Genomic DNA, 15,286 nt, shown 5'->3' on the forward strand with positions numbered 1-15,286 from the left:
ATAAGGGGAGAGCCTTAACCTCATTGGACCAATGTTCTTGTAAGAAGAGGAGACCTCAGAGCTCCCCACACACACCTGCATACCTGCATACAAGTAAAGGTCACAGAAAGACCCAAGGAGGAGGCAGTGATAGTTTACAGGCCAGGAAGAAAGTCCTCACTAGTGGCCAACCCACTCAACCTTGACCTAACACACCCAGGCTCTAGACCAGTGAGAAAATAAATCCCTGTTCTTTGAAATACCCAGCCTGTGGTATTTTGTGATGTCAACTCACTGTGGTCTGGATGTGAAATGTTCCTCCTACCTTGAGGCACTTGTGTTTGAATATTTGACCCCCCCAGCTGGTAATGCTGTTTTGGAAGGTTATGGAAATCTGGGGACATGGTGCCTAGCTGGCATGCACACACCAGTAAGGGCAGACCTTGAAGGTGATAGATCCTTCTTCTGGTCTAACTTGAGCTCTCTGTTCCTTGAACTGCCATGGTCTGAAGAAGCCTATACTGTAATAGTCTACTGCTTCAGCAGCTCTCCTTGGCTTTCTCCGCCATGATAGGTTGGATCCTTGGAACCAAATACATCCTTTCTCCCTCGCATGGCTTCTGCGGGTGCTTTGCCAGGGCACTATGAAACTGTACACCACTGAAGCAGTTCTTGTAAAATTTTGTGGGCTTTGATTTGGAGTTGTTTATTTGTTTGTTTGTTTGTTTTATTGGTGGTGTTGGTGTTTGTTTGTTTTGATACTCTGGCCACAATGTTCTAGAACAGAGGTAGTCCTTACATTTTCAATATAGTTAAATTCTTAGGAAACACAGTAGGAAGCCACAAATCATACTTTACTGAAGAAGTATTGCTACAGTCATTCAATAAAACTATTGAACTTGCCACATATTTAAGTAGTGTGCACACACGCATACGCATGTACACACACACACACACACACACACACACACACACAGAGTTAAGTATTATCAAGCAATATAAACAAGAATGACAAAATTCAAAGTAACTTCTAAAACTAGAGACCCCCCCTCCAAGAGGGTTTTTGATGAGAAAATACATCACTATTTTACAGATGATTGCCTCATTTCATTATTCAGTACACACTTACTGGGCATGGGCTACATACCAAGCTCTAGACTGGACACTGGAAATCTTGTACTCTGACTCTTTAACAGGCTTTTGGGACCCTACTCCTCATAATGGTTGCCCTGCCCAGCCTTAAAACATGGGAGGTTATTAGTTTTACTACAACTTGATATGCCATATTTCGTTGATATTCATGGGAAGCCTGCCCATTCCTAAACAGAGAGAGAGAGAGAGAGAGAGAGAGAGAGAGAGAGAGAGAGAGAGAGAGAACTCCCTTTACTGTGGCATTTATCCAAGGAAAGTTTTTATGAGCCAGGACTGACAAGTATGCAGAAGCCAAACTGATCCAAAAATGATGGGAGCAGGGGTCAATTCCTTTGTTCTCCAGTTTAGCGCTGTGCTATATCACACCTTTCTAAAGTCCAACATGGGCAGAGGAGAAAACACCAGTGGTCCTATGGAAGCAGAGGACAAGAACAGTAGGATAGAAAGAAAGATCAAGACCAAACGGGGGACCACAGAGCCAGCAGAGGCAATGAGATTTCTAATCAGAAGCATGAGTCTGTGGAGCTCAGAGGGCCACCAAAGCTCCAAGTTTCAGCTCTTGCTAAACCAGGGATAGTCTCTCTTTCCATGCAAAGTATTTTGTGTTTTATCCTGAAGGGAGTAGGGAGCCAAGGCCAGATTCTAGGAGAGACATGACACAATCCAATGTTCATTTTAGGAATAATTTGCAAGAAATCATGTGGAGAACAACCTGGAATGGAGCAAGAAGACTCAAGACTCTACTCCAGAAATCCAACTAACAGACGGGGACATGTCCTGAACCAAGGAGACAACGTGTCGTGCCGTGCTGTGCATTCTTGGAGATTATAGAACAATAAATGAAAGGGTACATAATTCTCACTCTCTTGAAGTTAGAGAAGAAGACAATTAGGCACATAAAACACTAATTACAACCAACATGTGGAATATAATGTGTGAAATGATGGTAGAAAATGACTATACTCCCTCCTCAGAGCACTGGAACTGTTCCAGAGGTGAGGAAGATCACCAGCTGTCTGGTGAGTGCACACCTGGGGTCAGAGGGTCAGGACTTCAGTTCCTAGCAGTGTCAAATTGGCCCAAACAAGAAGAGTGACTCGTAGGAAAGTCCAGAACAGATTAAAGTCCAGGCCTAGAAGAAATGTGCAAACAGTGTTGACAAGCAGCGAAGATAAGGCCGGAAATAGTTCAGGCAATTGCAAAAGGTCACTAGAGCCCGATAAAGGGCATAGGAGATTACACTTCATCCTGCTCAAAGGGGAAGTCCAAAGGAGGGTTTTTTAAGGGGTCACAGCAAGGTCTTGGTGAAGCAGATACTTTGGAAAGAGTCATCTCACAGTGGTGTTTAAGATACAACAGAAAGAGCAAGAGGAGCTTGGAAGGAGAAAAGACCAATTATGGGGCTGCCGCAGAAGTGAAGCAGGAAGAGAGGCCGGATGTGGAGGGATGGAAGAAAAAAGAAACAGGGAGACAGACTTTCGCAAAAGCAGCACCTCAAGAAATCATCCCTGGACCCTTCATCTCTGTCTCCAAGCAGAAGTCACAGGTGCTAATGCTTGAGTTGTGGAGGTTCTTCTCCAACCACCCCTCAAGACAAGGCTATTTAGCAAGAACCCCTGTTCTTGCCATGCACAAGTAATTACTGGTCTGAGACGTATTTGTTTCTTTAAGTGACTGTGGCTAAAAAATTGGGGATAAAAAGCGGAGATCAGCCTTTGAAGTTCTGCCCTACATGAAAAAATAAAGCAAAGCCAGGTGTGAGGGGAACCATGAGTGGGAAAGAAAAGCCAAAAGGTAATTTTCCGTATATTTTTCTCAGGAAAGTCTAAGTGTTCCTCATAGAAATCCTTTCCCTGAGGAGAGAGGTTGTTCAGAGGGTCTAATTAAACAGTGTGTCAAAGTGTTCCAAAATGCATGAACTATTCATGAACATGTGTTAGACATTATAAGAAAAATATGCACTGTTGTCCCCCTACTTCCTTTGGCATACTTGATCTCTGCCCGCAGAAAGCGTGCTACTGACCCACTGCTGCATTGGCTCACATCAGAGTTACTTGTGGAGATGAGCTGGAGGGAAAACACAGGCTGTCCGAGCAACATAGAGGTTCACTCTAAAACTAGACACCTTCAAGGGCTTAGTTCTTACCCATCAACTTCATAACTAATTGATTATGTTAATAAAACTAGCAATGGGTCATAACAAAATACCGCCCCGTTCTCCTTACAAATTAGTGTGTACTGAACTACTTAAAATCGAGAGCTTTCATGTAAATTTTTACTTAATGATGCATGCTATATTTCTTATATAAGGAGGAATTAACAAAAAATATCCATTTGTATGCTGCATGTCTCTCTAATTTTTATCTTTCTCTCCTTTCAAAAACCACTGCCATGTTTGCTGTGTACAAAAAGAAAGCAAGTTACCCATGTCAGTTGTTTGGATTCATATAAGACCTAATTGCCTCCTACAGGGTAATTTTGCCACCAGTTTACAATTAGCATGCATTTCTCATGCATGAGTTGACCCAATTACATAACAAATTTTACCTTTGGGGATTTCTCTTGACTGCTTGTCTTCTGTCCACCATACAACTCAATTTCACACTGTCAGCAGCTGAACATGGTTACAGTCAGTCTCTGTCAAAATGATTTATTTAAATTACAAACAGAGACCAAATCCCTAGATAATCGCCCCTACCCTCTCACGCTCACCCTCACATTCAACTTAACTTTGAATCAAATCTTTTAATAGTCCATAGACACTGTATTCAATTATTTAGTTCCAATAATCCAATATTTCTGAAGCTAACTCATAAAGTCTCAGGGAACTAAATCAGCAGTGTCCTTGTGAGTTTATTAATGGGTGTATAATTTATTTTACATTCTAAGTCAATGAAAATTTATGTGGCTGTATCAAAAGAGTTAGAATTAATTACATTTCAGTATCAAATTACAGACAGCTTCTGATCTTAGCTTTTCTTGCAAAGCAAGCAAGCTTTTCTTATGAATGGGTTTGCTGGTTTGCAAGTGGCAGCAAAAGAAAAAGGATAGTTGTGAAATGGGGTACATAATCGGAATTCTAGACACTCACAGAGTAGGAGAAATAGTCTGGTAGGCAATGGTATAAGAACCCTCACATAGGCACACAAAACTCTTCCCACTGTGCAGCGAGGACAGGCAGATCTGATAATGGAACACTTACTATTTCCATCAGTCTGAGAAAGCCTAGGCCTCTCTCACGGGTTTCTTTTTCTTTCCTCTTCATATGGTCCTTTTCTTCCACCTATGATGAATTAGAAAATAAACACCTAGTTTTTATCTACATCATGAAGGCTGTAAAAACCTCTTGGGGCTGGATTTTACCATGTTATTTCCCAATTCATCCCCAGACTGTGTGAGCTAATTAAAGTGCAGCCTCGCCTCTATGTGTGCACACACAGCACAGGAAACTACATCAGTTGTCTCTGGCAGACCACACCACGTCCCTGCCACCCTGTTGTTGAGAGGGTGAAGGGTGGGAGCCTCCTGAAACTAGAGTAGTAACAACAGTCCCCATATGGATGAGATTAAAGATGGTTCAATGTTCCCATAGGCACAATATTCCCCAATTCACTTCTGTACATGTACCTTCCTAAACTATGGTTAATAAACATGTAAAGATGTGTAAGGGTTTGGGGGTTAAAGGAGCCATATGACAACAGAGTGACTCAATTGTGAAAACCCGTACAACCCTGAGATCCTAAGACAGAACTTTCCACAAAGCTCCCCAGCTGCATGCTGCTGCAGATGGACCTGAACTTGTAAACATTGTCCTCTATTAGATTTTTCAGCTGAATATCCAGACTTCCCACTTAAAAAAAAAAAAATCTCTAAGCCCCGAAAGCATACAGTCAGTCAAACTTCTTCTGATATGAACATCTTGAATTAAAATGAAGATATCATCAGAACATCACTGGGAAAAATGAGAACTTTATTTTAAAAGCCAGTCTGCTTCTTTCCTATGGATGCGTAAACTCCAAGCCCCACCTTTTTTCTTGGTCTTTCTGCAGCTCTCCTGGGTAATGTGGCAGAAGCACCTTAAATGCCAGCACTTAATATATCTCCTGTGCTCACTACATTGTCGTTATGGGTACCAAAATAAAGAAGGCAGGGCTAGCCCACATGTACTTCTTTTATTACTCCAAATTTGAAATTTAGGGTTCTTCTTTATCCCACACCCCTGTAACATTTGCAGACTGAGCTGATATTTCCAAATCACTTCAATTCCTAGTGTCTGAATTTTTTTCATAACAGTGACACACACACACACACACACACACACACACACACACACACACAAGCAATCAAAAATGCCCACTCATCCATAACATATTACTCCAAACACCTAGGAGTTATTAAATTCACAGTTTCATGTCTTTATACTTTCCTCAGTCCAAAGGAAATTAACAGGAGCTTAGAAAGAGCCACTAAATATTCAAAAGTAAAATGAACTGGAAATATATTCTATAATGTAGATCAAAAGGAAAAATATAGACTATAATGATCACTCAGCTTCCCCATCACCTGGGAACTAACAGAAGACTCAACTCACAAACCTCATCTCTTCTTGTCATCAGGGTGAGCTCCACCCAACCATCTCTAACAGAAAGATACTAGAGCCTTGCTAGTTTAGACACTTGCTCACTTCTTCCTCTCAAAACAGAAACAACCCAGGTCACACTCAAAACTATTTGTGTGGGGTTTTCCCAAATGCTGTTCAGTGGGTCTAAAGGAAAGTGGTCTGGAAAACTAGAATAACCGATGTGGTGGTTTTCAGATCAGTCAGATTTTTCACAGCAAGAGACCCTGCAGTAATATGGAAAACCCAGTGCAGAACGGAAAAATTCCATGAAGTTGTCGTCTTATAAATGAGTAATAAATTCACCAGACCTCAAAATATTTTGCAGCTTCCCTTCTTCAGAAGTAGGGCCTTAACAGAAATATTGTAAAATCTTTTCCCTACTATAATGCAACCATCGATAGGCCTCATCAAGGATAAATGGACAACTACTGTGATTACTGCAGCTGCTAACACCAAGAGAATGCAAAGGGGGAGTGGTTTTAAGACATTAGATGCTTTTAAAGCTGGCCATTGTCTGTCTCATAAGCATATCTCATTGCTGTTTTGAATAGACCACAATGTACATGATAATTATAGATTAATACATACCTGCATTATAAAGGGTTTGGCATAATTAAGAATGGATCTGCAAACGACCTCTGGCATTGAATATAAAGTATATTCCTGCTAATGATAAAGTTTGGTGAAATGATCAGTTATTTTCTAATTACTTATGAACATTGGCTTAATTTGAACATCCATGAAAAGGCTTACCTTTGAATGAGCTGCAGTCCTCATGTTAGCTGTCATGTGATTGTCTTAAGTAGAGTTGTTTAGTTCTTTGAGAAATAAATTTCTATGCTAGTTGAACATTTGAGATAGAACTGTAGTGGATATAACATTTTAAAACCCTGAGCAGAACTATCCATGAAATACATCCATAGTTTGTATTTTTTCAAGCAAGAATAGGGTTTTGATTTGAGCAAAGAATGAATGGGAAAATGACAGTAATTATCTTTATCATTCATTATTGGCACTCCAAAGAGTCATAAGAAAAACCAAGGGACGGATATCATAAGGTCTTAAAAGTCAACTCCTTCTCTTTAAATGAAAAAATCAATTTTCAAATAAAATTTCCACATAAAGACCAAACTGGATAAACCTTAGAGAATGTGATAAAAAAGAAAGTCCTCTTCCCAGCCTTGAAATAACATTTTAAACATCAAATATTTATGTTCTTGGATTTTTGACAAATAACATTTTCACAAATTACATGCTAAATTCTAGCTGCAAATAGTATGTGTATGTATATATACATATATGTATATGTATCTCATGATCACAGCCCAATATCAGCAAATTTAAATCTATCTGTTAACTATATGCATTTCCTAGAAATTGGAGCTATATTACTTATAACATCTATATAAACAAAGTATGTATATACACATACTTGTAATACATACCTGTACAAGTGATAACCACAATCTCATGAAATAGTAGTTTGTGCTTTGTATGTTTGCTCACAACTATATCATACACAGCTATTGATTTCTGGTCTGATATCTAACATTAAACTACTCCTTTGCAGAAAAATACATTTTGAAACACTTCATATAATACCTTGGTAGAAATACAGTCACAAATATGAATTTAAAAAGTTAAGAATGAACCATTTATCCAACTTTAGTAAGTACTAAATTCACATTCTAACATGCTTTAGACTTCTGCTAGTCCCATTTTTGGTTATTCTGGAAAATATATTACTCAAAAGATGTGGCTTCCAAGTAGAAAGTAACTACATATACAAATATTTGTTTCTAAAATTAAATGTATCTTATGATTTACAGATATGTAAAGTATACACATAATTAGAAAATACCAGATTTCTTTTTAATATACTCCAAGTATATACTAACTTTATAAGGTTATCTACAGGAAAAAAAAACTATTAGATTTTTAATTACAAACATTTAATTTTGACCAAATTTGAAGGCTTGGAGATATTCAAAATACATGAAGAAGATTCTGAATTTTAACTACTAGGTTGTAGATAACCATGAAGAAATCCAAGGGCAGGGATTTAATAGGTGAAGTTGGCATATTTTACGAGTAGACTAAATACCACTCAGCAACAGATATGCTTCACCCTTACTTATCCCACATTCACATCCAGAGACACATACCAGAGTCACCCTGTCATCAAGAAAAGAGGCACCTACATTACTGATTTGCTCCTGGGTCCTCTTCAGCCTCTGCAACTCTGGAGTGTCTGTGACGATGCTGAAGCCTCTCCCTTTACTTTCTTCAAAATCTCTTTTGTACTTGACCTGACAAGAAAGAAGAAAGTTCCTATGTACACATGTACACACACACACACACACACACACACACACACACACACACACACACAGAAGGTAAGCAGGAATCACAGATCCCACTCAGGAGAGGCAGGGGCCCCAGAAGCTGCTGGAATTGGAGGCAATGTTAACCGTGCACAGCCCACCTCTCAGAAAGAATTACTGTGAGAGGCATGGGGGTGGGGAGGAAATTAAGCAGGCAGTTTGTGGTCCAGAAGCTTTCCCTGTGACCAGTCTGGTCTTCAGGAGGCTACCTAACCGTTCTGTGCCTTTCGGGGTTCATCTGTTAAATGATGATAACAACAGAAGTTATTTAACTGAACGTAGATCAAATGACCCAGTAAATGTGTGCGACTAACTGGTACATATAAGTATTTCACAATGGTTACAATTATCACCATTAATGCTGCTTTTTAAATGGCCACTACTGAAGAAGAAAAGAGTAGAAAAGGGCAATTAAATATTATATTTAACATTGTAAATATAATACAAGGCCATCTTGTCAGAAGAAAAGCAATACTTGGAGCCTGGGCTGCCCTGAATAGGAGGAAGACAAATCAACGGCCAGCCCCGCCTGTACGCAGTTCCCTTCTACGTCATACAGCAAAGCATATGGATGTGATTACACTGTGCTACACTGACAGATGTCGGGGAGATAAATACTTATGAAAATATTTATAAAGAAGGCCACATCTCAGGAGTAGGAAGCTCCTCAGACTGACCCTTGGTATGCTGTGTGCAGAGCTATGAAGATGCTTGTGTGTGTTGGGACACAATCCTGTAATCCCAGCATTCAGAAGGTAAGGCAGGAGGACCGAGTTCCTGATCAGCCCGACCTACACAATGTGAGTCTGTCTTTTGTTAGAAAGGTGTTAGCAGAGCAGACTTGGATGTAGCCTTAGAAAGGTCAAAGCCTGGGTTCAATCCCAGCACTATCAGTAAGTTAAAAGAAACAGACTAATAGGGAGCTGTGGGCTAGAACAACCACAGATAAGCTCTACAAAGTCTATCTCCTGTTACTTGTACAGTGGCAGTTTGTACCACCAGCGAAACACTTGTTTTGTTAATGACTGCGTATTCACATTAATATCTTCTTGTTTTTTCAAAGCCCAAATCAAGAACAATGGAACCGCATGTCTGTTTTGCATTCAGAAGTAAAAGCCTCAAGTGAACAGTTAAATTATTGTGGGTTTGTTGCAAATGTGGATCCTGAGCAGGTTTGGAAGTTCTCTTAGTAGGACCATGTCACTGAAATCCACCCATATTTATAAACTCAATCCTGTCAAGTATCCTTAGCCTTGAGGCTACTGGAAGATTTTCTTTGGCCAGATGAGCTTGAAAGAAAAAAAAAATTTAAACCTTGATTAAAAACAAATGGAATTTTTAGGAAATTCATCAGTTTCAGCTTAGGAATATCTAATTTTCTCTCCACACTTTCCTTAATATTCTCCATAAATTCCTAAAAAGTCCTAAGACCTTTACTTTAGTTATTGCCATAAATAAATGATCCAATAAATGGTTATATTTTTATTGCAGAGAAAATGCTGAGTGAGCTTGGCCTTCTAACCTCACCCTCCCAGCATTTACTAAGGCATCAGGCATGAGTCTGAAGACACACAGGCCCAAGGCACGCTCTCAGTGTATCAGTTTGCTAAGGGAGGCCGGTCAGCTTTGCTGGTAGTGAGCACAGTAAGAGACAGGGTAGTAAATTAACAGAGATATAAAAAGACAACAAGGTAATGATAACAAGCATGGAGACCTTCCAGAAGGCCAGTCTACTAGTCACACCCTTCCATTCCTTGGCAGCTTCAGAGAAAGCACCATAATTCATTCTTTCTGATATTTGTCTTAAATACTGATTTCCAGAGAAAGAAAGAAAAGAGAAAATACACTGAACACTGGCATTGTAAGTTTGGAACTGATTAGCATCTGGCAGTCCTCCTCACCACATTCACAAGACACCTACACACAGTTTGGTTTGGGCCTGCCTACTCAAGTGACTTGTTTGGAAAGTGTGCAGTCTTCTCTAAATGCTTCTTGGTGTTTTAGAAGCTGTTTCTTCCTTTGTAATAGTGTGGTACACTCTCCACACCCACTCAAGCGCCGACCACCCAGTATTTGTTTACTATATCCAGGGAGCCACGGAGCCATTAGTCAACTGTCTTCTCCACACTCCCACCCACTTGCATCCTATCCCTCTACAGAGCACCTGCAGAGGCTCATGGGAGTGGCTCAGCAAGCGTTTCAGGAAGAGGAAAGCCAAGGAGAAAAACAAAGAGGAGGAACCGACAAGAGAGTGGAGACCGCATATCAGACCTCAAGATCAGAGAGCCTTCTCACAAACAGGAAAGAAAAATGGCTGTTCACGGGGCCGGCATCCACCAGAGGGACATGGGGAGGGATGAGAGCCAGAACATGCAGCTCAACACGCAGATTTGGAAAACAACCGCTACCACAGTGTGCTTATGAATTAACTCACCTGACACGTTGATTCAAGTATTTATTGAGCCTCCTATTAGCTGCCCGTCTCCTGGCCTTTCCCCAGCAAAGTAAGAAAAGAAAAAAGAAGACGCTTTTCTTCTTCCCTTGTGCTCAGCATTGCTGTATACAATTTTGACATCCGGTCTTTTGTCTACTCAACTGTTTCTCAAAATCAGTGTACCATGATGACTGCATACATAGCAATGGCCTTCAAGGCATGGGATTTTCTGGACTGGCCCCCTTGAGATTTTACTTAGTCAACCATTTGCTCAGTCAGGTACTGTTCCAGGTGTGGAAACAATACCTCAAAGAAAAATGAATACTCCCTACCCTCACCGAGTTTATATCAGTGCAGAGGTGTAGGAGGCACGATCTAAATCAAACGAAGGGGATGCCAGTGAAAAGTTCCAAAGGAAGTGATATGAGACAGCGCCATGTACAGTGTCGGAAATGCTAACCTTGTAAGGGCACTGGGAGGAGACCCCAAACAGAAGTTGACTTTTCAGTAAGCCCTGCAGGGGTTGGGAGCAAAGGGAATTCCACACCCACCTCTGAGGAGAGCTTTCCAGACACTGGGACCTGGTGGTGTCAGGACTCTACCTTGGGAAGGCTGAGGAAGGCTACTTGGCTCTATGAACTTATATGAACAGAAGTAAGGAGGAGATGAAAAGAAGAAGAGGATGCAGAGTGGCCATGTGCATGCCCCAGGGATGATGGCTTTGCTTCCAATTGAGACAAGATCGTCAGGAGAGCTACGTCACAACTGACATTCCGACAGCTCTCTGGAGAGGGATGGGAGGGAAGCAAGGGCTCAGGCAGGGCTAGCAGTGTGGGAACCCCTTCCCCAGTGCTCCTCCATCGGCAAGCACCTCTGAGGCCACAGGATGCGGCCGAGGTCTGGATCCGACCTTAGGACCTTGCCTTCCTGGAGAACTATCAGGTAGCTGCGCAATCTCTTCAAGCGGGGCAGGAAGGCAAGGAAATGAGAAGGAAAAACCAAGATGGCAGCCTAAGAATGGTCAGAAAGAATATGTGCAGAACCTGGTTGCAGAGGGAAGCTCGTAACACGGTCTTGGTTTCTCATAATCTTATCCATTCAATACTGAATAAAGACACCTTGGAAAAGAATTGCACTTTTTTTCAGACAGTATCTTGCTATGCAGCACAAGCTGGCCTTGTACTCACCCACAATCCTGCTGTCTCAATCTCTCTAGTACTGAAACTATAGGTGTCTCTCTCTCTCTCTACACACACACACACACACACACACACACACACACACACACACAGACACACACTGCAATTTTAATGTCAAATGTAAGAAAGTCACATAATTGGTCATTTTGGGTTTTTAGTATTTTTTTGCAAAGTAACTAAAATGTAATTTCAAATATAGAATGTTATACAATATTGTTATATTATGTTTGTCCATGTATTGGCATTCTGAGTATTTATCTGTATAGATATATGGATATAGATATATGCACACGTGTTCATGATCACATATGCACATGTTTGCATACACTGACTTGTAATGCACAAGCACATACACCTTATACCTACAGATGAAATTAAAATCACATGAAGATGAATAAAGACTGGTAAATGCGGATTCACTCATGAACCAAAGACACATGATCTAGCCAGTGAAACTCCACTTACAGAAAGTTAAGTCAACCATTCTAAGTTCCTTCATCTTAATGAAGATGTTTGACTAACAGCAGAAACTTGAGGCATAAAAGTAGGGGGGAAACATCCAGAGCATGAAAGGGTATATATAAAGGATTCCAAACATGAGCTAATGAGGAGTATCAGACGTTCAAGGGGACCCATGGGGCATATCACAATGGGCTGGGGCAGAAGGAGAGGGGAATTTAGCCTTAAAACAGCTTGTTGGAAACATGCTTAATAGAAGGCTAAAGCCTATGGGCATATTTACTACTGATTCATGTTCCTGTGCTTGTGATTTAATTTCTGATACAATGAGATCAGTGACCAATTCCACTGCCTTGGAAGACACAATAGATGCATCACATTCTGCTCACGAGAAGGTTGTAAGGAATATAGCATCATAAAACTACATGCAAAACTCTTCGTTTGATCTGCAAAATGGTACTGCCTTGTGTGGCTCAACAGAATCCAAGATGCTAGAGAATGTGGGCCATATGCTTCATTGGCTTGGTGCTGTGCACACATTAGAGGCTTAATAACCACATTAAGATTGGTTACTATTTGGTCTTGGTCTTGTGTTTTTAAAGCCTAAAATGCAAAACATTGGTTCACCTACAATAATACCCTGTGGGAATTAAGCACTACACAGGAAAATTTGATTAAAGGTGAAGTTAATTTTAACAAATACTAAGTCAAAGAATTGAGTTCAAAGGTAAATTTGCTTTTTTATAAATTAATACCACAATTTGTAAATGCATGGTTAATTAAATAAAATGAAAGTTGTAATTACCTCTTCAAAACATAATCAAAATTCATTAAAAGTAATTTCCATGAATTTGTATCTTCAAATTAGCCTTCCATAGCAACATAAAGACACTTGGAGATATTTATGAATTTTTCAGGTTTCCATGTAACACCATCCAACTCTATCAGATTCAGGGGTCTCTTTATCAAAAGTAAAGCCTATATTTTACTACAAAATAAGTAATCTAAATATATAACAACCTAAAAATATGTTTTCATTAATTTCTGTATCAGCTCCATACTGATCAAGATACTTGACTATGTCTGATTAGTTAACAGAGAGACTCATCCAAGGATAAATTGGTCTTGTGTCCCAGCTGCACCCCTGACTAGCTATGTGACCTCAAGCAGGATGTTTAACCTCTCTGAGACTTTGCTTACTCAAGGACAAAACAAGTATAATTGTAATAAAATACTGACAGCACCTTTGTGTGATAGTTAAATGAGATGGTGACAATGCCTGGCAGCCAGTAATGGCCAGTGACCAAGTTCTGCACTGGTCACTTCCCATATTGTGGGAATACAGACTAGATAGGTACTTCAGCAGATAATGTGTATGAAGCACTGAGCATCACATTCCCAGAGACAAATATTTACTCTATCCCAGTGATTAAACACCCAGGTGAAGTATGCAGCCATTTGGGGGCACCATGCCATCAGTAGCTGAGAAATCTTGCCATCCTCTTTTCTTAAAAATAGAAATAAATAAATCAGTAGACACAAATTTAAATGTTTTTTACATAGAGTCTCAGGTAAAAACTGGCAGGTAGGCATTTTGGTCCATTGTATAGAAAAAGGAAGTTGGATGTCACAAAGCTAGCAAGGGGCAGAGATCCCACCATTCTGGCAACTTCACTGACATTACTTTGCAATTTATCTGAGAATTTTTTAGAACACTGAAGTTGGAAATGTTAAACTGAACACAAATGAGGTATAACAATGTTCTGTGCAAAGGCAGAGATGGGCGTGCAAACTGCTGAGCAGTTCTTGGGGAAGGGTGTCAGACAAGCTGCATAGCTTAAAATTTAGCCCCTTCGTTACCTATGATAGATCCAGTGGTGTCACAAAATGACAAGGAGAATCACTCAGAGTCCAGAGTAACCCGGCCTACACGTCACCACAAACATCATTCTACTATATCATGGTTGATACCAACAAAATCATCAATATGTCCAATTAACAGTGAGCAAATGTTGGGTACCAATGCTCAAAGTGTGGTAATGGTGAAAATGTTGATTCAAAGCAATAAATAAATAAATAAACAAACAAGCCACACTAACAAGGCAAATTGGTGCCTAAATACACAAATCCTTTTAACTATTTATCCTTTAGACAACCACTCTCACCTTAAAGATCTACGTGATTATGACTTTTAAATGTCAACAGCTTAACTCACACACAGTGTACAACATTACTAAAATCAATTGAACTAAGGTACTGTGTATAGTTAAATTAAGGACAAAAAAATTACAACAAGAAACACTCTTAAGTGCCTATTTTCACTTATAAAGGCCTGGGAGATAAGCAGTTTCCAGTTAGGAAATAGTTTATCAAGAAGTTAGAAACTTAGAACACAAGCTTCATTCCAACTATGATGAATCGCCATAAACTAGGAACCAAGCAAATGTACACAAATAGTTGAATTAACACAAAATATCATAAGAAACTATCAAATAGCCTGTCCTTACTCTCCAAGTGCCACAGCTGATGAAAATGACTGACAGTTCTACTCTCTTATATATGCTATCTCCTAACAGATTGATAATGCCATTAACATGATTCCTAACGGTCCCCCTACACCTGCAGTGGCATGCTCCACCAGGCAAACAAAAACTGCTCATCTATAGGAAAACATGCTTCCTCCATGTTTTCAGATATAGGAGGGGGGAATCCCTAAGAATGAAAGTCAAAACTAATGAGAAGTAAAACTATTTGAAAAGAATTTTTCTTCACATGAACAGTGTACATTAATGGTACTAGGAATGCTTCCATGTTGACCATTTTAACCTCACTGATGGAGCTCAGCAGCCATTTTTAATTTTAAAAAAACTTAAGACTATTTTCTTAAAGTTAAAATTTGTTTACAATACACATGTAGGATATCTGGCAGGTAATTTAAAAAGTCTGTGTTAAACTAGAAATATAGTACTTGTTCTGTTCTACCATGGGGAAGAAACTACTGAACATACTAGAAATAGCAGCCTCTTGGTTTGGTGGAAAATAGTGAAGGCTTCAGGTT

The 15,286-nt window shown here is 39.8% G+C and overlaps 1 protein-coding gene across 3 annotated transcripts in view; it reads right to left on the reverse strand.

Annotated features, from left to right (window-relative positions):
* Nucleotides 1-15,286, reverse strand: part of Nebl (nebulette) — a 364,943-nt gene that overhangs the window by 151,220 nt on the left and 198,437 nt on the right. For 2 of the 3 annotated variants that reach the window (XM_036186869.1, XM_036186870.1), the window contains exon 4: nucleotides 7,954-8,061. In XM_036186869.1, the coding sequence (XP_036042762.1) occupies nucleotides 7,954-8,061 (108 nt within the window). The other variant, XM_036186871.1, reaches the window with a different exon arrangement.

The sequence above is a fragment of the Onychomys torridus genome, chromosome 5 (genome assembly GCF_903995425.1).
Source record: "Onychomys torridus chromosome 5, mOncTor1.1, whole genome shotgun sequence".
Taxonomy (NCBI): domain Eukaryota; kingdom Metazoa; phylum Chordata; class Mammalia; order Rodentia; family Cricetidae; genus Onychomys; species Onychomys torridus.